The following is a 26,705-nucleotide window of genomic DNA, read 5'->3' as shown; positions in this document are numbered from 1 at the left end:
GCTCATGACAGAGGCGACCTCCTAATTTTTGCCAACATTCGGCAGAGTTCAACATTTGCTAGCCTCGCAAACATTCGCTGTTCAGTGAGATGCTACTTTCTGGGCCTGAATGACAAAAGGTTTGCAGGTTTCAGAACAGGTACAAACGCGACTGTTCACACAAACAGATGTGGGAGCACATCTACCAACGGGGGGGCGCATGCGGGATTCTGAATGCCAAACACGCAACAATGGCAGGTATAAATCCGCATTGCTTTGTGTAACCATGACAAGGTGTAGGCAAATAAAGAGGCGACGGGGAGAACGGTTCTTCTCCACTTGTGTAAACATACTTGAAATGCCACCTATAAGGGACTAAAAGAAACCTTGGAATGGATCACAAGACTACAAAAGTTTGTTGCAGAAAAGCAACAGGAAAGGAATCGGTAATGTTGCTCTAATACTTTCGGAGGGAAGTGTATACGGGAAAGCAACGCACGCATTGAGCTAGACGTGCATTTAGAGCGTGTCCACTCCGCACTTAACTGATAGCGTCCCATTTCCTCTGTCTCTGGGTGTGGGACTGGCTATTTTTAGGGAAAAACAAGATGAGGGCACAGCGCGACAGGAGCTCCCTAAATGTCACAGGCTACTTACTGGAAGGGTCGCATTTGGATCCCGTTACCCGTTGTCGTACTTGGGAACCACACAAGCTGTTCTGGGATCCTGATTTGAATTCCCCACCATCGTATAAAATTAAATACAGGCCACATTGTCGGGCAGTGTTTGAAAGTCAAGGCTCATATTTTACATCGGGGGGAAGATACACAAGTTGAACTGCATGTTCTGCCACATGGTGGCAAGTGTTCTATGCATAACATACGGTCTGTGATTACGCCTGTCATAATTTTAGAAAATGTGGATGTGCAGCAATTCCCCAAATAAATGCAGTTAAATGAATATTTTATCAACTGACAAAGACGACGAATATGAAGGACATTTTCAGTAACTACAATTAATTTTAGTTTGTGTTATGAACGTAAAATGTTTGTTTGTTAGTTGTTTTTTTTAATGAGCATTTTCATTTTTTTCTTTCTCGAACAATTTTTGTTTTCAATTTTAGAACTGGATTAATTATTTTGCTAGTTATCTCAAAACTATAATAACTGTAATCAGCCTACTTTACGTTGAACCAGCTAGCAATAGCATAAACCGCACAGTGGGCTACCTCCTCCATTTTTCTGTATGTGGCTCTCAGTGGGGAATTTTTTTTGAAACATTCCTATTTTACACACACATGGCTCCCTGGCTCTGTGAGCACTCTGACACTACCCTAGCAGGGGCAGAATGGATAATAATAATGGTCAACTCTGGGCACCCCACATTCCGTGTATGTTTCCACAGAAGAACGACACTGGGGGGGGGGGTTGGAAAAATGCCAGCTTCGACAAGAGTGTCAAAGAGACACGTGTGTAGCACTGTCCGTTTTACCCTGCTGTTGTACCAGCTGGGCTTCTCCCAATGACGTAATGCTGCTTTCGGGGCAAATGCGTTTGTGCGTGTGTGTATGTGTATGTGTGAGTGTGTGTGCGGCTACGACATCTGCGCTCACGTTAATCCCAGTTGATACTCCCCAGAGAATCCTGCATTTTGCACCTCTCTGTAATCCCATCATGATTATTCAACAAAGTCAATCATTCTCATCTGATAAAGCATCCTGCATAGAAAGCAACGAGAAAAGGTTTCAAGAAGGAGCAAACTGCCGTTTATTGATGTCGCTCAAGCTTTTTGACGTAACACTGCCTCCAACGCAAGATGACGCGTTAAAGCCTCACGGGGGCTGTGTGGGTTTTAATTGCGCACAATCAAAGGAGCGAGGCGCCGTTCGGTTCATTAGTAGGCGCTAACGAAATTTTTGTTGTGTGGGAATCGTGTGTCTTACCCCAAAGCAAAGCCAGGTGTTGCTGCTCAAGTTAATTTTGTCTGAGCAACTCAACGGCAAATAGTCATCCGTAGTCCGGTAAAAAAAAAAAATACTGGAGCTACTCCTCGAGGAAAAAAAAAAACTTCCCACAGAATTGCCCTAATTAATTCCTTTTGGAATAAATTTGTCGAGTTGTAAACAGATTATAGGAATCCAGTATTTCATTCATAACATGACAATTTGCCTCCTGGAAAGTATTTTCCAACCTAATTTCAATTCTAAAAATCAATTTACAGTACTCCTTTCTTATGTAATATCCACATTTATGGTGGTTGTGAATATGGGCATTTTGGTTGCTGTAATCCTCAAAATTATAATCATTATATATAAAAGAAAAAAATTATCCAAATCATTTTTTAAATTATTTAATGAAAAAAAATTAGTGAAATAATTTCTATTTGTTTTATATTTTTGAATATAATGGATGGATGGATGGATGAAAAGTAGTTTAAAACAAAACAAAAAGGGTGATTTTGTACGGGATGCATTATGGTTGTCTCCGAACTTTAATTTGTTTTCAAAAAAATAATTCATTATGTTTTTGTTGGTTTATAATAATAGACCTTTTTTGTAACAAAAAAAATCGTAACAGCTGACCACAGATGAAAATGAAAGCGATGCTTCAAAAAAAAAAATCTTAAATAGTATTTACAACATATTGATAATGTTATTTTATTTAAATAGGACATTTCTAATTATATTGCCATACAGCGCCATAGCTGTATTGGTCTCTAAAGTTGTGCCGGTATAAAGCCAACAACAAAAAGTCAGTCAATTGGTTTCTAAAAAACAATTTTTATAAAAATAAGAAATGCGTCTCCACACAAGCGGGTGGCGTCAATCTGCATTCATTCAGATTTGAAAAAACAGAAGAAGATTGGAATTACAAGACAAGTGGGAAAATGAGGGGTTAAAAAAATGGGGGTACCACTTGGAAGCTGATAAGATGCAACTTTCGATTGTAACCAACCTACCAAAAGTTAGTATTCAAATAAAACGATGAATGACGACTGGCATCTAAATGGAATGAAGAGGCCAACAACAGTTGGCCTCTTCATAATGAGACAATGTTTATTGTGGATTGTTGCTAGTTCCCGGTCCACTTTGACATGAATGATGAACGAGCAGGTGCAAAGCATTGTGGGAGTGCCTCTTTGATGAGAAGGGCCACTTTGACGCTTGTAATTGTTGTGTGATTTGGTGTAACCCTATAACACGACACCAAACAGCTGCAGAGACTTGATAAGGTCGTCTGTTGGCCTCGTGCCCTATCATGCCCCATAACAATTATGTCGTCGCCCGTAATCTCCCATAAACCTGCTGCCTACAAAAACAACTTACTTTGACCGGGGTGAGGTCGAACGCCGCACTGATTGTAGCATTCACAAACCATCAAACATCCATTTATTCATTTTCTATCCCCAAGTTGGGCTTTCAGAATATATGGCGAGCCAATTAAAAAAAAAAAAAAAAGTGCAGCAGGTTGCAAACTGCTCCTGGGTCAGATTTAGGATAATCCTGTTGTTAAGGAATGCCGAAAAGGCGGGGCAGACTCTTCTCCTTTCCCTTTTTGTGGAATTCAATTATACAAAATTTTTGATTGTGGTTGTTTTACTGGCGCTTTAGTAAGCAGGCACTTTTAAACGATATGACAAGTGCAAATGATTTTGCAAACCACGAAGCTGCGGCGCACGGATACCCGGTTTTGAGACGAGGCGATCGAATTATCGGATTGTGAATGCCGTGTTGCTGTGTAACTGGGTTTGGTGTAAAAGGCCTGATCTTTCGTGACGTCTTTGATGTGGCAATTTTGCAGTTTCCATTCAAAAGAAGCTAAACAGAAGCCACTATAATTCACACTGCCTGCGAGTTGCAGCACGATACTGCTTTGCAGGGCTCTGTGTGAAAGGAAAGCTGTTCAATCTCGATTCTTCTATTACAACGATGATCATGCAAATTTGCGGAATCTAGGGCTGTCACGAGTACATTAAAAAGCTGACAACATGAGGTCACAACGCACTTTTACACAGCCTGCGACAGCTGGCATTTTTCTTCGGGAAAAAGCTGTCATGCATTCATTTCGTGGACCTTGTGCCAATGAGGCTAAAATTGAGTCCCATTTGGAGCAAACATTTTTCCGTTTTTTATTTTTTGCATGTTGCTGTTTGATATCCAACATCGAATGGTGGGGTCAGGGGGTGCGGTTATATTAGCTCAGCAATTTTTCATCTTCAGAAGTAGTGTCGGTGTCATAACAGAGGCAGGACACTACCTATGTGTAGGGGAATACTGGAAAGGCAGGTCATGTTGTGGCTACGCTAGGCTTTGATGCGTTCATTTTACCGGATCTGTGTGTGTACAAGGCTAAAAATACATTTCCACTGCCTGTAAATGCCAGGATTTTCCCTCCCTATTTATCGGTAACTTTAGCACACACAAGTATTGTACCGGTGTTCATCAATGTGCATTTCCTTTCCAAATAACAACAACATAAAAACATACAGAGTGCACGGGAATGATCGAAAGGCGGAATTATGCCGATTGTAGGTCATGGTCCTGTAATACAGTATTCCACTTCGTTCTGTGTCAAAGGCAAAAATAGATAAATATTGCTTTTGCAGTTTGCCCTGTTCATTTTCCGATTTTAATTGTTGTAGTTGTTGTTGTTTTTGGAAACATTATCCGACCCCAGCATTGACACAGAATATGGAGCCAAAGTCGACCTGGCAATGCACCCCACAAAGAGAGTGTCAGTTTTAACACGTGCATTGAAAGCATGATTGTTTTTTTTACGGTTATGACTTTGATGCATAAATCGCTGCATAGATTTTACAGGATCTCTGTAAGAATAAGCCTCTTTGAATTTTTCTCACTGTCGCTGCTCTGTGTTAAAGACATCGACATGGTATCAGGGGCGGGCTTCCCCCACCTTACTGTGTTGAAAGTGACATAGGTCATATGTCAATGACATATGTCACAACATCGCTGTGTGAACGCGGCAATGTCCACCGTGGCCGAGTTCTGATTAAAAGGCACCGGTGGATAAATGCCAGATTTTCTATTATGGTTCTGATGCACTCATAACTCTGACTGAGATCATCGGGCCTCTTTTTCCCCCCCCACCCCCATCAGCGTAGCAGAAAGCGAGAGCGCGTTCGTACCTGTGAGGGAGAAGGAAGGTCATCTTTTCTTGAGATGTCATTCCTGGAAAATGTGACGGAAAAAAAAATATGTTGATGTCAGATTCTGTCCAGCGGATCAGTGTACTGTATAAACACAGCTCTGCCGAGATCTGCAGGTGGCAGCCACATGCTCGTCAACCAAAAACAGTTAAAACTTATACAGGATATTGACATGACATCACATTTTCAAAGAAAAATTGGAGGCGCACACCTTTTCTTATAGGGCTCCATGAGGCTGGGCCTGGTTCTCTCAAAGGTTGCCGACATGCCTGCAGACTCCTTCGATGGGAAAACAAAATTCTCATTATGATTCGGGACCTCCACTTCACTGCCCATGTGAACTGGACTGCTTGAATTTAGATTTGTTCTCGATTTTACTGTCTGGTGATTTCTACCGCCTTTATTACCGATTTGTCTTACTGTTTATTGTGCATGTTAAATCGCTCCATGTACAGCACTTTGTATGCAGCGATGGCTGTTTGAAAGTGCTCTATAAATACTGTTGACTTGACTTGGCTTGACTTGGAAAAAAAACCATATGGACACAAAAGTTTTTAAAAAATGCTTAGGGCACCTTAAATCATAAATATATAGATAAATAAATAGAAATATACAGTCCATAAATCATTGGCATGGAGTCAAGTCCCGGTAGAGGCACGCCGACTCAACCAAAACACTACATAAGGGAAGGAATAAGGGGTCATTAAAAGTACATATTTACAAGGTCAAAATGATAACTTTAGTTTTGTGAACTAACTGCCAGCTCAAATCTCCCAAATATATAGATAAGAGGAAAGTATAGTATTGATAGTGGTGGATGAAGATAGAGTGAGTTATAAGCAGAAGATTTGCATACAAAATTATCAGGCCAAATCTTTTGGGCCTTTTCCTCCACCGTGGGGGAAATACAAATGTTGCTAACATTAGGACCACCATTTTTGCCAATATTTTTATTGGAAAAATAATTGCTTGAGGGGTGGGAAAACGTTGCTAACTAGGCAAGAGTGCATACACAAGCTCTTGCTAGCTACCTTGCTTGTACTAGCATCCACACGCAGCGCATAAAACACACAACTTTCAAAATAAAGCCACCACATATTTGGCATTTTAGTTTGAATTCAGGGTCACTCTGAGAGACTGCCAGAGAATGGGGGCGAGCCGAATGTGGCCCCCGGGCCATACTTGGCCCACATCTATTCTAAATTGTCCATAGGTGGTGACCAGCCCAGTCGGAACACCGCCTCCGGCCCAACGTCAGCTGTGAGCGGCACCAGTTCACCTATAACCCTAATGAGGATAAGCACTACAAATAAATGGATGGATGAATATTTAAGGCCTAATAATTGTCCTTCCCACTGTAGTGAGTTACATTTATCGCCCTACTCGAGACACTACAGGCTATGCTGCTTATAAGTCTTCAAAAGTATTACTAATACTATTTGATTGATTTGTATTTTCGACGAATAGTCTTTTTCACATGTTGACTTTACTACTGTGATATTGTATGTTAGAGATCAAAGATCAAAGACCCACTGTGAAATGTTTTCGGTCAGGTTTTGCATCTTTGTATGAGCAGGGATGGTTCGACTCCTTATATAATACCAAAGGAAAAAAAAATGTCCTGTTTTTAATAGATTTTGGATCATAAGACAGTACAGTGACCAGTAATTAAGGAAAACTCACTGCGTGTGCGTCCTGGTTGAGCTGCACCAGCGTCGGGTTGTGTTTCCACTTTCTGGATTTTGGTGCTCGCACCACCTGAGGACCCTGCCCACTGCGTGAGCCTACATAAACGCAGCCTACGTCCTCTCTCAGGCTTCTAACACAGCTGCTCCCTCTTGCTAATGTTGGGATGTTCTCCTTGTTGGTGTCCGTTCTGTGAGGAGAACGAAAGAGGTCTACATTGCGTGCGCTCTGGTATTTGTGAAGCTCAATGTGGAGTTACTAGCACGCATTTTATAGCCTTTGTGTTGTTTAGCATTCCGAGCTAATTCTGTTTACCGTCCACACGTCGTATTGACATTTGGTGCAGTCGGTGCTTGACTCATGCACTCGTCTCCTCCCGGTCAACAGTATCTCCACCAGGTGTCCATCAACAAAGATTTATCTTATTAGAGCGGTGACTTCACTTGTCCCAATGGACGCAATGAGAAGAGACTAGTGGATGTGCCATTGGTGAGCGTTAATTTGACTGAGGCGCGGTTAGTTTGACAGGAAGCAATCCTCGAAAACCTAGCTTTGGGCACTTGGTGACATTATGTCACATGCTCAACAGGTTTCTCCTTGCCTGGATAAGGATTCAAGCTTTACGACCGCAATTATCTAAACTAGAGATAGACCAGCATGTATTCTTTCAGGGCCGATGCCGATTATGAGCAGCCAATGAGGCCAATGACTGATATTTTTATTTATTGGTTGTAAAATGGAAAATATTCCACAGTAGGAACTATTTACGTGCAATTAAGTATGTGTTTGGTGAACATCTTTTCAGGTTTTCAACTTGTTAAAAGTTTTTTTATAATCTTTCACAATAAATAATGGACAGAAACAGCCACCTATGGTGATTTCTATGCCGAAAGACAAGAATTTGTGAATGGATTGTGGATGCTTGGGCTAACGTGTCTGCTTGCAACGTTTTTGAGCTTTTCAGAAGATGAGGACTTTGATGGATTTGTGGATGAGGACTAATCCCCCCAAAAATAAATAAATAACGCAGGTACGGTACATGTTAAATACTTCAATAAAGCACAAATTCCGTTTTCCTCCCGCTGCCTTTTTAAAAACTATGCTGGCGTCCATGCAAGCTACTGGATTTTTTTTTTTAGGCCAGCGTACGTGTTACCATGCCTGCCTCCAGTATTACAATGCGCCTTGTGAATGTGTTATATACAGAAATAGCATCCAGAAGTGACACGACGCCTTTTAATATGATGCGCCGTATGGAAAATGCCATACATCAACAATAACTCTAAGTAAATAAAAGTGAACTTGTCTTCGTTAATTAAAAAAAAAGGTCCCAGCATTTTGGCTTTGTTTGAGTGCCTAAATTATAAAGTTTTAAAATCATCTCATATCGGATGTCGGAATTAAAAAAAAATGCAGATGCTGATATCCTTTAAAATGTCAAATATCTATCCCTAATCCATAGCTATCTATTTAAAAAAAGACAGTGTCGGTGCATCAAATCCTCGTTGCCGTACCGGCTTCTGTCTAGTTGTCCGGAGCTGTCGTCGTGCTGCTCTTTGCGGTGACGTCGTCGCTGCCTCGCCGTTAGAAGCTGCCGCGGGGTCAGCTCTCCGACATCTGATGCCCGATGGCCATCAAAGAGGTGCTGCTTGACTGTCGAACGGATGGTCTTGTCCAGGATTCTGTTCAGAGGGGAATCACCATACCGTAAACGTTCCCCAGAGGCAAGTATAAAGTAATGCATGTGCTCGGACAAGATATGACTTACTTGACGGCATCAGGCGAGCGAACTACGGGAGAGCCGTGAGGACTAAAAGGAGGAAAAGAAGGAGCAAATGAGGCCGAGTTCATGCAAGACAAACTGAGAAATGCTCAACCTCCTCCACCGTGGCTCCTTATACATCCATTTCTGTCAGTACTGTAATGACGATTTGGATTTTGTGCTTTTTTTTAAATTTGATTCATTATGATGAATGGATCTTGAATGCTATTGCTTACGTTGTATGTAGTCAGTCTGTTTACAAAAAAAGGCAAAGAAAGAGCTTCAACAATCATCATCGAAAAGTTGACATGCTTGATTTGCTCTCGCGGTCCACACCAAATGATATGTCGGGCCAGATCTGGCCCCCGGGCCTTGACTTTGACAAAGGCGTAGGAGGTTCCAATTTTAGTTACAATGGGTTTTTTTTCAGTTGCCAAAACATTAATGTTTCTCGGAACGTGAGGGCACACAACACACCGACAAGTCTTACATAACACACATGTCGCGTGACTTGAGAAAAAAAATTCCACAATCATCAGCGTTTACAATAAAAAGCACAAGAAGGGAGCGACAGCATTCAATGTGACTGTGACAGATTCTGGCTACATCTTACCAATATATACACTGTATCAGCAATCCAATAAACACTGACCCCTTAAAAATAAATAAATAAATAAATAAATCCATGATAACAGACATCAAAATGCCGACTCGCTAAGAATAGTTCAGCCATTGACAACGCTGGGTGAAAGCAACGTAAACAGGTTAATGGTTTACCAATGTTGACTTAACCTTTGACCCTTAATTGCTGTGAAGTGTCGAGATTAAACCCCCCCTCACCCTTGCGTATGTAACCTTTAGGTAGTCTATCGTACACTGTAAACAATGCTTTGCTTTGCCCTTGAGTGAGAGCTAAAAATGCAAGTTGAATGAGAGCGTAGGAAAGTCGTTGTTTGATCAGGCTGGGTATTGTGTAACCGGGGCCATCCGCTCCTCTGCTTATCCCGCGTTACACCACGGTGGTTTATTAGCCAGGACCCTCAAAGGTTGCGCTCAACCACTCATTGCAGGAAAAACATAATTAACTGGTGGGCAAAAGTTAAAGTAACTATTTGACTGTGGAAGTGTGTGTGGAGATCAGTGCAAGGAGTCTTATTCGAGGACGTTGTGCGAGGGAACGAGGGATGGAGTGAACGACATGTGTCCGTTTGTATGTTAACAGGTTACGCTCTAATTCGTGTTGGGATTAGTGGGCCAGACCAGTTTGTATTCTTAAGGCCAGGGGAACCATTCCATCATGACTCAAACGTGGTGGGGAAAAAAAACAACAACAAAAAAAGTCAATCCAACCAACATGACTTAATCTACGTCTCGTAAAATCAGCGAGCATTTTTTTTCAAGGGGAAGTGATGACCATGGGAGTCGTGAGTGCATGTGGAATACCGCCGATAATTACAGGCAGTCAATAAAGTGGAATTTGTGTCACTGATGAGATGAAATAATTTGTCAGGTTTGAACACAAAGCCCACGTAAAAATCAATATCGCAGATGCTAACAAGTTCAACTGAAAAGGGTCATCTTGACATTGACAAATCTGCTTTGAGGTCAGCATGTTGCCGTTTGGTGTTTTGCTGTTGTACTTGTGAAATTTGTGCTCTGGTGGGAACGTGTTTTTTTAGGTGTGTGTGTGCATGCATGCGTTCAATGACGATGACACTGTTAATAACTTTTCTGACAGGGCCTACCTCATGTAGAAAGGAGATATTGGCCTCTCATCTTCCTGGGCGCTAAAACATAAAAGACAAATAGAATCGGTTAGCTTTGCTGTGACTGGAAGCTGTCTGGGTTGATTACGGTGAGCCTACACAGTGCTGCTGGTGCCGGCTGGATTGAAGCCAGGCAAGCAGTGCATGGTTAAATTACGCAACTACTTGAGCGCCACGGCCAGGGCATGCCGAGCTTGTTGCTTAACATTTTCGTAGCTGATCACCGGCAGGAGGAAATGTCATAATCGCCCGCATTGTTTCTCCAAAAATCTGACTTGAATGCTGTGTTTACTTCCTTGAAAAGTCACAAGGGGCAAAATAACACTGAACACAAACCGGTGCAGGACTCAACGGATCACCTTATCAAATTAGCTGATGGCATTGCCTTGTAATGCCAAAAGTGAGAAAAGTACCATGCAATTAATCGCCGAACTTTACTGTGGGCATTTTTATTTACCGGTATTTATTTATTTTTTCTCTTCATCAATTTTGTAATATTATTTTGACAGTCAGATTTTAAAAGTTTTAAAGATCCACAACATATTTGTCAAGTCATCAATAACCATACCCCTTTATCTTAAATTTTATTTTCATATTTTACTTACTACTCAAACCCAAACAGCCCTTATTTCATTCATCGAAATAACAGCCAATACTGAGGTTAATGGTTCTGCTGCCATGTATCGGGTTAAATTAGGAGCAGGAAACAGAAAATCAATGTTCAAATAAACATCAGCCTTATGGCATCACACCAAGTTTCAGAGGTTTTTATTTTTTCCTTGCAAGGGTTTTAATTTGAGTGTTACCCTGATGTGTTTTTGGTACGTGACTGGCCACCATGCGTCCTCCCGTAAGGGGCAGGCGGGCAGCACATTGAACATTCAAAACAAAGGATTTAGGTTTCTAGTTGGGCAGAGAGCAAAATGGGCCAAAGTTCAGTGAAGTTCAGAAGTATTTGGGAACAACACAAAGCGTAAGAGACATGGCCCATTCCTTTAGGATTTTTGTAATTGTACCGCCGCTCCCGTGTTCCGCGCTGGTGTTTTCACAGTCTGGCAAGCGTATTAAAATATGAGCTGTCGTTGCTGTCGTGCATTGCAAAATAGAGGAAATCCAGCTTACCTACTACCTTACTGTTGGGATAACAACATACTTTGTGGGGCTGCACAGAAACAATTTGGTCATTACAGCTGGACGGCAAATTACCCAGAACGAGCCAGGCCATCGAGAGTTGCTGCTGTTTTGTACTTTTGACTTTAGTTTCACGAAACGTGCAAAATTCTTTGTCGTCTACAAAACACATATTGTCGGCTCATTAGCACAATTACCGAAGTCATTTTTAAATTTTGGGGGAAAACGAGAAATCATTGTTGTTGTATTCTACCACTGATCACTTTAGCTCTGCTTGATACTTTGGACATTTTCTCACAGGGTGGTACCACCGCACTACGGTTCACTTACGTTACGAAATGTCCTTCCATACTTATTTGTCATGTCCTTGTTTATGATGATACTAATGCAGCGTGTTATACCGGAGACAAATTCCTTGTGTGTTCTACATACTTGGCCAATAAAGATGATTCTGATTCTGATTGGGTCTTGTTCCTTTCACTTACTTGTTCACCCATCTGGTTACAAAAAAAGAAAAAGAAAATAGCAATGCATGTTCTAAAAATTCTTCTTTGTCTTACCAAAATATTGAAAAATGACAAAAGCAATGATGCTACATGGCCAACGATTCGCTAAGATTGACTAAAGACACGAGTTTGTTAACTGATGGCTAACGTTGTCTTCAGTGCTTCAAAGCACCGACACTAAACAGAGACTCAACTGTTTACGAAAATATGTACGCTCACGTTTGTTCAAGAGCTTAAAATGTCTCCAGCGTTAACACAAACGCATTCAGTTTGTTGAAGATTCAATTGTCCAGGATTTTTACAAAAACAACATTGAAATGAATAAATAATATACTATACATTAGGGTCTGACCGACGAATCGGGTGATAGTGGCTCGTTTGCAAACAGCCTTAGTAGTCGTATTTACTTGACCTTGATTTGATTTTATTTTATTAAGATTATTTTCACACAGTAACATTACAACATAACACAAAGATAGTGACGTTGATTCACTGAAACGCCCCCGCTCTTCCCCGCCCAGCAAAAGAGGCAGATTTTTTGCCAATTTTCCTGTGTGCTGTAAAGTTAAATACTAACGGACAAAGTATTGTGAACAGACAAATGTGCTGCCCGAAGACGACTTGGATAGGATCCAGCACGCCCGCGACCCTTGTGAGGATAAACAGGTTAAAAAAAAGGATGGATAATAATAACTTATCTGCACTTTAATCAGTTATCATAATTTTATCCTGCCAAATATCGGAATTGACATCGGCCTCAAAAAAATCCATACGTCAGGCCCTAAACTACACATTAAAAAAACACATATGGTTGACACATTGAAGACTGTAAATCATCTTCAATCTTTCACAAAACATTGACAATGCAGTCTTGTTATCAAAACGTATGTTCGTTTTTTTTTTTTTGAAGAGTCCAATGTATCTTCCATTACAAAAACATTTTTTCGGTGTTGCGCAAAACGTACTCTAGAGGTTTGTGGCACTCACTAAATAAATACATTAAGTTTGTGGAAGACTAAAATTGTCTTCGGTGTTACATTAGGTTCACCGAAAAAAAAGTGTACTTTAGGAAAGAGGAAATTTTCCAACTCCGTCTTCAGTGCAGTCAGATGGGGGGGGGGGGGGGGGGGGTCGGATAAGTCTTCCCCTGACAACCTTGCCAGCAACGCCATCGCCACTCACCCTCGCACCTCAGCGCGACTTTCCTCACTCCCACCCAGCTCCAAAGGCACTTCTGAGAACGCGTCAATTGCATAACGGCCATCCCGCGGACCACTGCAACCGCACACAAAAGCCAGCATGCATCGCCCTGCATGCGAACGAGAGCGCGGTAGGTTCACATGACGTGGCTATGTTGGCTCACGTGCGGTCAGTGAGCGTGGTGTCATATTTCGGGTGGAGGTGAGACCGCCAAGCCATTTACCAAGAATGCGTTCAGGCCCACAATACGCTAAATTTAAACACTAAACTTATGGGGGTTTGCATCCAGCAAGTTTTTGGACTTGATCTGCTCTGGTCATGACCATTTTTACGAGAAGATTCAACTTCCTGGATGTTATATGATTGAGGAAGGAGGAAGTTAAGCGGCCGTTGTAATTCCTGATCTTTCGGCGTGGACAGCACACAGCACTACTACTTCACTATCAATACCGGAACAGCATTTTATGTGCAGTTTATAAAGAAAATAAGTTTCGCTTTTCCAATACATTTACAATACGTTTAAAAAGTGTGTTTTTATATGTTTACGGGTCATTGAAGGGATAAAATTGTTTTGGAACTGGAAGTTGGTTTCAATTGTAATATTGATTATTGAGGCTGAGTGATGTCATGGCAAAGCCAAGACTTCTCAGAAGCCTCTTGCAGAGAGATCCTAATTGACATACTGTAGTGGAGTGTCAGGTGCATTTTATGCAGAGCCATTTGAACGTAACAACTGGCAGACTGCAAGGTTGGCCCTCAATTAATTAAATTTAAAAAATATACACCGGTACACACACTGCAGTGGACAATCAAATACTCACGGTTTGGTGGCCACTTATTTCCAGATTTTCTTTCCAAGTTTGTTGTCCCCCCCCCCCCCCCCCCCCCAACACAAAAGTGTTTCACTCAGTCCCTGTCCTACGCAAATGTTGGGGTTCCACTATATAATTTGAAGATGTAATATCCCCTTTCGTTACACAATGGAAGTCATAGCTTAGATGCGCTAGCAGTCGATCTTATCATGCCCAATACAATACATGGCTTTTTGGGGGGGAGGGCAGATTTGAAATGACATACAGGACTAATATAAGTACCTCAATAATATTAAAATTTTGAGTGAGTTGATTTTTGTAGGGTAAAAAAATGAAACGAATTCTTGCACTTCATGTCTGTTTGCTGTTCAGCAATTTTCTGCCATCCTTGAATGTTCATTTTTATGCACACGTGTTAAAATGGCTTTTTTTGCCATAGAGCTGGTTCGGAAGTGCAAGGTCTGATGTGGTCCCTCATTAGCATTGTTAAAAATGGTCTGTCCTTTCAACACATTAGGGTGGGAGAAATATGGGTCAAGTTTTAAATTTCACACCCTGGTTGCAGAATCTTTCCAATCACTTTACACACGAGTTTGGTCACCACCTTAGAATGCAGTAAATTCACAGGTTGTCTTCATCTCCATTATGCGGTTCTGTCTGCATGTTTGAAAAAGGGACTTTATGTGCCTAACTTCTGAAGCTACTTCCACACGTGTTTTTCAAAGACAGCTTTTTTTTTTTCCCCCCACATCACTTTTGTGTCTAAAATGTATGGCCATAGCACGAGGAAATGAAGTCGCCCAGTCTATTTCCCTGATTCTGAGGTAGTCTCAATGCAAGTAAATCAATACCCCCTTTGACACAGCCCATCAAAGCCGTCTCTTTCCACCGCGTTGCAGTTCTGCGTGAAAGGCACCGACACGGTCTCAGTTTCAGATGCTTATAATAGGCTTGTGTGCATGCCTCAGGCTCAAGGCCGTGGGGTTCAGGCTTTAGATTCCTGATTACTGTCAAACACTCACCTTTCACCCCATGCCCCCTACAGTCAATATTAAAACAGCACAACTTTGAAGAGGTGCTGCGAGGCCTTCTGAAAACTGCACCACATTTCTGTCGATCACGCCGTTCACGCATGTCAGACTACCAGATAGTCTGACAACACTACAAGTCTGTCAGCAACAAGACTCATCTCAAAAACCGGATGTGCCAGATTTAAAAAAAAAAACGAAAGACAAAAATATGTTCAGAGACACATTAGGCCATCTTGCAAACTTGCTTTTGACCAGTAACAATATATTTGTTACCCAAATCCAAGAATCACCGATTTTATGCGTTTCACAACATAAAATATAAATCGTATAAAAAGTATATCTGTTATATATATATTTTTGTCTTAAACATTATTTGTCGTGGGCGGCCCGGTGTGCCAGTGGTTAGTGGAGTTTGCATGTTCTCCCCGGGACTGCGTGGGTTTTCTCCGGATACTCCGGTTTCCTCCCACATTCCAAAAACATGCGTGGCAGGCTGATTGAACACTCCAAAAAATTTTCCCTAGGTGTGAGTGTGGGCATGGATGGTTGTTCGTCTCTGTGTGCCCTGCGATTGGCTCGCAACCGGTTCAGGGTGTGACCGACTCCAGCACCCCCCGCGACCCTTGTGAGGATAACGCGTATCGGAAAATGGATGGATGGATGGGGTATTTGTAGTTTTATTTGTATCCTACGGAAAACATCATCTTACCTAACATCCAGGTTGCCATGGAAACAGGCAGGGGCTGGGGTATCTCCACGAGTCATCGCCATCACCTCGGTGGGGCTGGCGCTCCTTAAAGGCACCATTATCGGTGCACCGAAAGACCCCCGGCCGTGGGGCAGTGGCGCCGGGCGGCCGGCACAGGTGGGCGCTTGGAGGGCATCCCTGTCAGTTTTGGCGTTCCTCACCTGTTTTATACGACCACAAGAGAAAAGTGACGGGAAAGGCGAGTCACTATGTGCGGCCAGTGATATGCCGTTTATATTTGTGTGCTGCCCATCTGATATCACACGCGCAGGTTACAATAAAACATGCATTCAAGGATTGCCGCAGAGGGCGGCAAGTAATTAAAGACGCAGGTGAAACCATAAAACAAATCAATGAATTAAAAAAAAAGTCTGATTGATATTTAGTTTACCGTGCCGACCCGGAGCGGGTAGAGTTGGAATGACCCGCCGATTGTGTTCTCGGCGAAGAATTGTAACCTGACCGCGGCCATGTTGCGACATCGACACCTCTGCATCATCAAGCACGGCGAAATGTCCGTTCAAATGTGGGACTCGGACACGAGATGCTTCTGATGTCATGGCCAACGTCAGCCGCAGAAGCCCTTGATGCGGTGGGTTTTGTTAAAAGCCAATTATCAGCAGGGCATCGTTGAATGCCTCCCATCGGCCTATCCGGTTACCCTTTTTTTACTAAAATAAATGGGATTATTTTTATCCTAAAAATAAAATATTTATACAAAACAAAGAAATAAAAAAAATCTATAAAATACAAAGGATGTCAAACGATGACGACATATTTTTGTCATGGTAGCATCCTAGTTAGGGTTTCTTTTCGGAAGGCCATTCGGACTACGAATTAAAATAAATATATGATCGCCTCATATTACACTTACACAACAAATTGATGAATAACTAGTTTTCAGACATCGGTCAAAACTGTTTGTAAAAAATATTATTCCATCTTATATACCGGTATATATCGCGCGTCGTCCCGCACGCGGTCTGTCCTTCCGTCTGTCCCTTTTCAAAACGTACCTACTTCACCGCGCCGCTGCGCGCCGCCACTGCGCCGCTCAGGCAGTGGCTCACTACGATCGCGCGGGCATCTTAGCGAAAAAATGTTGTCTACCCACAAGCATTGCAATGTAATTGTTAGTTATTTAGTAGAGCTAAACATCTCTTTATTTTCGCGATAAGCAATGAAGATGAACAAAAAGTTGAACCAAGCAACAACACTTTTGTGGGCCGAAGGCCCACCTTACCAGCCTTCCGCAGGAACTAGCTGATGAGCCGCCCGGAGGGCGGCGAACCACCACCTTACCAGCCTTCCGCAGGAACTAGCTGATGAGCCGCCCGGAGGGCGGCGAACCAGCTAGTTAATTATAAAACAGGTATTGGGAACCCCAAAATGCTTGCATTATCTCAACATTTCCAATTTTGGAATTTTAGCAAGAAAAACATGAAGTCGATGCATATAATTTGCTTTGTCGGGCACATAAAAGGATGTTGCGGTCCTGGCTTGATTTTGCCACGTGTGACCTAAGAGGTGTCCGATACACTTTTCCAGTTGAGTAAATAAACACTCCCCAGCCACTAGATGAGGAAGTAAAATACAATAGGTCATAAAAATGACTGCTTGTGTTTACTTAAAGAAATGTATATTCCTGTAATAATAATCTAATATTATAATGATACTGCGACGACCTCAACTTAATGGTAGGGGCATCGCAACTCAGAGGATGTTCAGATCATTATGATATGTCTGTGTGGGTATGTGTGTGTGTGTGTGTGTGTGTGTGTGTGTGTGTGTGTGTGTGTGTGTGTGTGCGCGCGCGCGCGTGTGTGTCTCAGTGCTGATCAAACAGCAATGATATGAAAAGATATTTTTTATTGCCTGGAAATCACTCACGGGTATGTTTGGCCTTGAGTGCGAGACACAGCCTTTATGAAGTAAGTTAATGAGTGATGCTTAATGAGCTCATCAATCATTTAGGAGGTCAAAGCCAGCAATTTCTGGGATTCAACTGTATCCAGTGTAATCTTTTTCCTTATTTTAACATATGCGCCTGACGTTGTCCAAGTCCTGACTTTTCTGACTCTCAAAGTCACACCAGTGGGGTTTCGAAACATACGAGGACTGACTGTGTTTTGCTTTTTCTTTAGCTTTTGAGGAGGGGGATTTGTGCTTGGCAATGGAATCCGCCGCGTGCGCCAACTTCAGATTATTTCGCTGCCAAGGAGCGCAACTCCCGAAAGTCCATGAAGCGCTGCCTCAGCAAGGGAAAATTCTCGTATTGTCTTTTCAGGCTCTTGCTTTTATTCCTCCTCACTCGATATTTTTTCTTAATAAATTTTGCATGATTGTCATGCATGTCATGATTCTGCAATAGTGCAGGAAAGGTCACTCATTGTCACGAGACAGGACCGCCCCCTCAAAACAGGCCAAGATAAAACATTTTTTATTCTTGATTCTTGAGGTGACAAAACAACATGGGACCCATTCTGAATTGGAACCCCCCCCCCCCCCTTTTACTCTCTTTTACAACATTCCCTTTTCAAAAATGTTTTACGGCGAGCTTGAAATGGGTGATTTCTCTTGGGGAACATTTTTCTTACCCCAAGCAAAATGGAAGAATGTGTCAAAGCTCCCTGCTCTCTTTCAATTAAAGTGTTGTTTTGCTTCCCACTGTCAAACACTTCCATCAATCACGTGACCATCATCCGATTAAGCCTGATACATAATGATAATGTGTTTATGGGCGGCAAGGCAGGGGAAAAAAAACTTCAGATAAGAAAGCAGGAAACACTGTTGCTCTTGGAAAGGAATAGAAGCGGATGAGTGGTAAAGCCCTTAAATGAATGAGATGTACAGTATATTGTACCTTCCTCTTCCGTGTCTTCTCAGGTATGCTGCTGTTGGCTTGGAATGGAGGTTCTGCATCATTACCGGTATGTGCAACCTGTGTGTGAAGCCCCCCAAAAAAACACAGATTAAAATTTTATATCAAAATGTGAAATGAATCAAAAATATTTTTCCCCACTTGTATTTTATTTTGAAGTTATGTTTGAAAAATTTGTCTAATCAAAATGTAATGCAAGTATTCTAGGTGTGAATTCTAAAATTAAAACTGGACTTACCACCGATCGGATCAAGTGGATTGAAATCGTTCGACATTGTGCATTTTATAAAATCATAATTCGTCCGCTCTATCAATGATGTCATCGATCTGATCCATGTAATAACCTCCTGATCGCCGATCAACCCACAAAACCTTGATTTCAAACCTAATTAACATATACATTGATATATATTAAAATATTGAACTGTATTTCTATGAAGCACCCTCAAGTAAGTCATTCAAATCTTTGAAACACTGGGTCATGTGAAAATAACCTTGCCCTGCCGGAGTCAGCTGATAACATCTGCAAAGCCGCAAGCGCATGCAGTAAAACAGCTTTTCCATAAACAGGTCCGCCCGCGTCACTCTAATCGCGCCGCACGCGTCACATGGTCGGTGTTAAAAGGGCCTATGTGAGGGAATTTGAAGGGCGCACGGACCTGGAGATGTCGGCAGAAAACAACAATGCTAAAGCCTTCCGGATACTCTGGTGATGACGCATGCATTGTATGGAAAATCACTAATTAGACCACCCATTTCAGAATCTGTCTTGAAGAGGTCCACTGTCCTCCAAGAGAAAGCTTAAGGATCACGCATTTTGAGGTTTTCCACAGTATATACAATATATTAAAATGGATGTTTTTAAGATGGGTGGTTTGTTCTGGTTGTTTCTTGCAGGCCAAACAAGGCGGTCGATAGACATGGAAGACGCAGGTTCCCGTGACAAGACGTCCGCCACCCACAATCAATACAGCAATCGATTTTTCACCCGCGGTTACGTAAGTGGCTGTCCATACGTCGCCTTGCTGGGCAATTAGTCCGGGAGTGATGTCATATGCTTGAAGAGGCATCAGACGCTGTCAGCTGTACTGCTCTCAACAGAAACAAAAACAACAAATCAGCACGTACCTTCAACGGGATGACGTCATCTCCTATTTCTTCGTCTTTTTTGTCGACTTCAAATACGCTGCTGTAGTTCTGGATGAACCGTACTAGGATCTTGTTGCAGATGTTCTGCTCGTTGAGGGCCTCGAACGTGGGAGCCACGCTGGATGTCAGGGAGGAAGAAAAAAAAAAGACGTTAATAAACATGGTCAAACATGGACACACAACATTGTGGAGGGACCACATGTCAGCGCCGATGTGGTCGGAACGTTTATCAAATGGGAAAGAGAATTTCAAATACATGCAGGGAGGAGAGGGGCGCAATGACCATTGATGACCCCGTAAAAATGAGCTGAAAACAGGCAAATTTCAATAGGCTACAATTTTTGAAATGGAAAAATAATGAGTTGTTTTAATAGTATATCTGTTATTTCTCAATTCGGTCCCCCCCAAAATGATTTCTATCCGTGATCGGTTTACACAAAATTAATCACTCACTGGAAGATACTCGGTCCAAATACCGTGGCGAGGTTGTGGGCGTTCATCCGGTTGTCCTGCTGGTTACTCTCCACCAGTGTGAGAAAGTGACACAGGTAACGCAGCAGGCTCAGGTGGTCGCCCGGTAACTGCTTCAGTTGCTCCCTCAGGCCTGAGCAGGAGGCCTCGTCGCCGCACTCTAAGGACACACAAATGACGTTAAGGTATGTGCTACTCATTACAATGTGGGACAAACTCAATTTTTATTGAAAATGTTACAGTACTTCAACGGAATTTCGGACTCTGTAATACTCATAGAGAGTGGGTACTTGATCATACTTTGTATTGTTTCCAATGTTAACCGACTGCAGGGACCCTGCATGCCCACCGTGGAGGTCTCTGGTTGCACTTGTTTATCTCCAACATGGAAGTCCAAATGTCACTTCATACATAAAGTATGTCAATGGGCCTAATCGGAATGGGGATCTGCAGGCCGTTTCAAACAGTGTGATCTGACCACTAATCTCCCTGCGGCCTTTACATGTGTGCCCCAGAGGCTCACGTAACCTTAATCCAGGGAACAAGACTCATTGTGTGACATTTTTATTCTGCAGACTTTTCTTCAGTCCCTTAAAAAAATAAAATAAAAATAGTTTTCCCCCAAATGCTGCAGGCATGGGAAGATGGCTCTTGTCCATTCATAAATTGTGCCGAGTCGCATAGGTGAGCATTCATGTGCTGCTAGGAGCCTGCAAATATGTTGATACTACTGTATTACTCGAGAAACACAATCGTGTCAGAGTTGGATAAACACGCATGGAGGTTCATACCCAACTTGTCCAATGACACACATACTGTATAGTGTAGTCAGGTGTGCATCTTCATGTGTGTGTGTGTGTGTGTGTGTAGGTGTATATGTGTGTGTTAATTTTATGGATCATTATACAATAATAAACGATTTAGAATTAAGAGGTTGGGGCCTTGTAATGTAGACATACATTTTATTATTCCGAATGGAAAAAAAGGGTTGTGTGAAAAAAAATATATTCAAGTCATAAAGTGTTATTATCCAAGCTTACTGCTAAAAAAAAACCTGTAAAATAAAAAAAAATGATATATATATATATACACACACATAAACACACACACACACATTCATATATGTGTGTAAACATGGTAACATTTTCATTCATTCATTCATTCATTCATCTTCCTAACCGCTTGATCCTCACTCGGGTCGCGGGGGGTGCTGGAGCCTCTCCCAGCTGTCTCCGGGCAGTAGGCAGGGGACACCCTGAATCGGTTGCCAGCCAATCGCAGGGCACACAGAGACGAACAACCATCCACGCTCACACTCACACCTAGGGACAATTTAGAGTGTTCAATCAGCCTGCCATGCATATTTTTGGAATGTGGGAGGAAACCGGAGCACCCGGAGAAAACCCACGCAGGCCCGGGGAGAACATGCAAACTCCACACAGGGAGGCCGGAGCTGGAATCGAACCCGGTACCTCTGCACTGTGAAGCCGACGTGCTAACCACTGGACTACCGGGCCGCCCCTGGTAACATTTTCTCATACATATTTTTTTAACAACTTTCGGAAATTTTAACCTGTAGAACCGAGACAAAAAACCCAAAAAATATATAGACTGAAATCAAATAATCATACAAAAAATATATTTAAACTGACATTTTTTTTTAGTTTTTATACATCTAACAAATGTTTGGCTATGAATTGAAAATAAATCAATGGAAGAAAAACTGAAAGGGTAATTAACTAGAATTCCAGTTATAGAAGACCACAATGTCGACTTCTCTCGTCTTGTTGTGTCTGATATGTCCGCAATGAATTGAAGCCCACCAAACAAATCAAGCACATCTTCCCCTCACCTTGGTAGTAATGCACCAGCGCTTTTTGGACGGCAGGCTCCACCAGGCCTTGGGGGAGGTCCCTCAGGTACCTTTTGAGCAGGCTCGCCACAGTGCACGTGTCCGCGTCGCTGCCGATGTCGGCGTCCTCATCACTCTCCAGGTGCTGCCGCAGGGCCTCCATTGCACGCACGTTGCCGTTCACCCGGAACAAGCCCTCCTGCTGCAGTGCTGCGAGGAGGTCACAGCCATGACTGTTTTCTTTTACTGACATCTAGTGGTCAAACATAAACAGTAGACTACAACTTTGCCTTAAAAAAATGGTTGCTTCCGTCCGTAGTGTGCCTCGGGTCATTGTCCATCTGCACTGTGAATCACCAAATAAAAGCTTCTGAAGCGTTGGGCTGAACATGAGCAGAGAATTTCCAGAAAGACTTCAGAATTGATCCTGCTGCTTTTCTCAGCAGGTACATCAGAAATAAATCTCGGAAAGGGAACCTGTTCCAATGGCAGACGATTCTCCTATTGCTTTTGGCCCTTTAAAAAGTGGGAAGCTCACGTACAAACTGCTTCAAGTGTTTCAAGGTTCCCCCGATTTGGATGCAAACACGAGCATTAAATGAAAGCGTAAAGTTTGCATTTAAGCCCATCATGTTCAAATCCATCATGGTGGTGTTTCGAGCCAAAAAGATGAGGATTCTGTCATTCATTCATTCATTCATCTTCCGAGCCGCTTGATCCTCACTAGGGTCGCGGGGGGTTCTGGAGCCTATCCCAGCTGTCTTCGGCCAGTAGGCGGGGGACAGGAATGCTGATTTCAAATTAATTCACCTTGCTCCTCTTCGTTTATTTAATTATTTACACTCATTTCAATTGACTCCTCTTTACTTTTGACTTGAGATGAAGACTCATGAGAAAGAATGCGTTTGCTAAGGGGTGACTTTTCAGCAGATTTTTGATGCTCCCCGGAGTCCACGGCGCCCTTTGCATTTGCCTACATTACCTAATGGGAGAGCAGGCCGCGTAGAGAAGGCATAACGAAAGACTGTTGGTCAAACGTTTCGTACGGTAACAACTCAATTTGAAGTAAATCAATAAACTGTCTTTCATATTAAATCCTGGTTCATTTGCTTTTATTTTAGAGACAATTTCCCATCATTGTGATTGTGAATGGGTTGTCTGACTATAATTGATTGACGACTGGTCCAGGGCGTACCGCTCAAAGTCAACTGGTATAGACTCCAGCATCCCGCCACCCTTTTGAGGACACGTCACACTGAAACGTGGAGACTTCTTTCTTCTTACTTTTCTGATTGATATAAAAATGATTTAGTAGATATAAACTCATAACGGGGTAAGACTAGATAAATTTTTTACTTCTTCCTACTCCCTTGAACATAATAACTGTGTTGAATGAAGACTGATTTCTTTCTTTTCACTTTTTTATCTACCTTATTTTCTGTCAAATTATTACTGTATATGTTTTATGTTCAATAAACAAACTCAAACTCAAACAAGATGACTGGGTAGTGTTCGAGCCTCACCGTGCTCGCGTAGGTGCTCCACCATCTTGCGCACGACCAGGGGAACGCCGTCCTCCGTCAAGCCCCTCTCCACCAGCTCGGGCAGGGGTGCCCCGAACAACCGATTTTGCTTGGCCGTCACCGAGCGTGGTCTCATCACGGGTATCTGCACCATCTTCTTTATGTCCTCCTTGACCTGCACCGCTGCCTCGTTGTGCTGCGCAGAGAACAACGGTTAATCAAGAAGAAACTAGTCGTCGCCATGTTGCACCCGCGTGCCGGTAAGAGGAGACCAGGGAGAAGCGTTGCTACGACACATCTCGGATACCATGCAACACCTCAAATGTGATGCACACACAGATAGCTAAAGAGGAGTCCTCGAGGGAGGTGAAAGATGTTGAAAGCACGCAGAAGTGGCTGAATGTCTCATTAGGGGTTCATTTCGCTTGCTAGATTTGCTTTGTTTGGAATGACAGGTCCTTAACAAAAAATTTCATTTCATGTATCCAAGGCTAAAAAGAAAGTTTGTGATCTAAATTTATGTGTAATAAATAACACCAGTGTTACTTTGTACAACTGCTGTAAATGGTTCGAGTACATCAAGGTAAAAACAATTGTTAAAATATCAGCCATTTTATTTTCACCTTGATTTCCGCACCAAATAAATGTGCAGAAATTTCAAATCAGCTTTTTCTTGCTGTAAATTATGGGTAGAATTTTGTCGGGAAAATTGAATTTATTCCCTCCTGAAATCGTCTGCAGGCTAACAAAATGTGAACATACTCTCCGGATGCAGTGTGCAATATAAAGACGCCATCAAAGAAGCATCGCTGAGCACGATAGCGTCCACAGGTAAACATTCAGCAGCTGCTATGTCCTTCTTGCCTCATATCATGTCTGTGCGCAAACACACTTTACAAGCACACCACTCACGTTTGTTTACATTCGCACAGCAAGGAGCGAACTCTTAGCCAATTTATTTATTTCGCTGTGCGTGTTGTTTGCGGCAACATGGAACTGATGCGCCATTTTTTAAACTACAGACTTTGATGTTAAAATTCAAGTGTATACATGTGTGAAATCCTTGAGAGCAGTTATTGTGCTAATTATGTTTTCTGAAATGCAGTTATTGCTGACTCTCAAGATGATTATTTAGATTTTTAAAGATACTGACTGCTTACTCCTAATATGATTATTTTATTTGGAATGTTACTTTTTTAAGTGGTGTTATCATTGACTCCCAATATGATGATTTGATTTGTATGTAGACTTTTGGGGGCGGTTATCGAAATGTTATTAATACATTTGTGTGTATATGGCAATAAAGAATAGAAACAATGGAAAGAATCATCTCTTCCAGTGTCAAACATTGCTAAAAATCCTTATTCACTGCGTTATACACACATTATTTCAAGTGTAAAAATAAGTTAACTGCTGTAATATCCATCCATCCATTTTCTGATCTGTTTATCCTCACATGGGTCGCGGGGGGGGGGGGGGGGGATGCTGGAGCCTATCCAAGCAGTCTTCGGGCAGACAGCCAATCGCAGGGTACCCACAGACGAACAACCATCCAAGCTCACACTCATACCTAGGGACAATTTAGAGTGTTCAATCAGCATGCCATGCATGTTTTTGGAATGTGGGAAGAAACCGGAGTACCCGGAGAAAACCCACGTAGACCCGGGGAGAACATGCTGGAAACAGGCCGGAGCTGGAATTGACCTCTGCACTGTGAGGTTGATGCGCTAACCACTGGACCACCGGGCCGCTCACTACTATAATATGAAACTGTAAAAACAAGAAAACCTGTAAGACGTTGTTTACACAGATAACTTAAATCAACAAAATGAAAAGGCCGATGGTATAATCCTATAGTCAAGATGGCGCCCGAGTAGGCAGCCGTCAGCAAGTGCTCTCATGAGCCTTGCTTTTTTTTGTTGTTCTTGTGTTTCTTTTGTCACTTTGTGTTTGTTGTTACGTCGTGTGGACTTGATGTGGACCTTTTTCAGCATTTTTTGGCCACGACATTCATCAAGGAGGAGACTCTGTGCTTGGTGGTTGCGCCTTCTCGGCAGCATGGATATACCAGCACTGTTTTTGACTGGAGGAATGTCGGCGCCATTTGACTGTCGTTGCTGAACAGTCCCGGGGCGCTTGTGTCTTGCGCCTGTAATGGGCAGCATTTTTTCACAGCCCCGCTTTGTTCAGCAGAGAGATCGGTGCTGTTGAACGGTCTGCGGCTGGATGGATGGAGGTCTTGAGGAGCCGACGATGAGAAGAAAGGAGCGTTGGCGCGGAGTGCCGATGCGGATTTGGAGCTGGGAGTCGCGGCTTGGAGTTTGAAGCGGATTATGTGGGACAGGAGAAGTGAACTAATCTCTTTTCGTCAATGGACGCTACAGCTTCGTGTTTGCTTTCAAAACTTTGCTTGTAGCAGACGTGTGCACATTTTTCAGCATGATGTCTCTGATCCACTGGTGAAAGGACACTTTGATCCTCTCCTCTTTCATCTATAACTGCTTCAGACAACAAAGTGTATGCAGAAAAGTGGTGAAGATTGCACGACTGTCTCTGTCCTATGTGTTGTCTTGTGTTATTTTTTGTTATTTTGACTTCAAAATGGCGCCGCAAGAGTGGCTGCCTTTCCAGCAGCTCCTATTTTTTTGTTGTTCTACTTCTTCCTTTCATAACTTTGCTGCTGTGAATCTGGAATTTCTCCATTGCGAGACTAATAAAGGTTTTCTTAATCTTAATCTTAATCTATTTTATTTATTTATTTATTTGTGTGTAAAAATAGGTCAATCACTGTAAAAACAACCAAAAGTCCCCCTAAACATAAATAAATCGATGCGGAGACATTAAAGTTGACCAGACTACTTTAGAGTCCGTCATACTTGGTTTCCATGGCAGCGGTAGGACAAACCAGTTAGTGAACCCTTGCTGTGGATTACAACAGTGGCTTGTGGCCCACCCAGGGGTCAGCTGCTTAAGCCCCCTCTCATGCCCATCGACCCCACACCTCATCACATATGGTGAAGATTGCACGACTGTCTCTGTCCT

General features: G+C 42.5%; 1 protein-coding gene across 2 annotated transcripts in view; it reads right to left on the bottom strand.

Moving 5' to 3' along the window:
- Positions 1-26,705, bottom strand: part of fam13a (family with sequence similarity 13 member A) — a 60,404-nt gene that overhangs the window by 32,054 nt on the left and 1,645 nt on the right. For both annotated transcript variants that reach the window (XM_052083618.1, XM_052083619.1), the window contains exons 2-13: positions 23,664-23,859; positions 22,141-22,350; positions 20,271-20,448; positions 19,797-19,935; positions 18,651-18,728; positions 15,749-15,948; positions 10,339-10,380; positions 8,600-8,641; positions 8,346-8,513; positions 6,829-7,021; positions 5,357-5,424; positions 5,125-5,167 (exon numbers count right to left, since the gene is read on the bottom strand). In XM_052083618.1, coding sequence (XP_051939578.1) covers positions 5,125-5,167; positions 5,357-5,424; positions 6,829-7,021; positions 8,346-8,513; positions 8,600-8,641; positions 10,339-10,380; positions 15,749-15,948; positions 18,651-18,728; positions 19,797-19,935; positions 20,271-20,448; positions 22,141-22,350; positions 23,664-23,859 — 1,557 coding nt within the window. The remainder of the gene's footprint in view (positions 1-5,124; positions 5,168-5,356; positions 5,425-6,828; positions 7,022-8,345; positions 8,514-8,599; positions 8,642-10,338; positions 10,381-15,748; positions 15,949-18,650; positions 18,729-19,796; positions 19,936-20,270; positions 20,449-22,140; positions 22,351-23,663; positions 23,860-26,705) is intronic.

Source organism: Hippocampus zosterae, chromosome 13, assembly GCF_025434085.1.
Source record: "Hippocampus zosterae strain Florida chromosome 13, ASM2543408v3, whole genome shotgun sequence".
Classification (NCBI taxonomy): Eukaryota; Metazoa; Chordata; class Actinopteri; order Syngnathiformes; family Syngnathidae; genus Hippocampus; species Hippocampus zosterae.
This window is presented reverse-complemented; position numbering and strand designations above follow the sequence as displayed.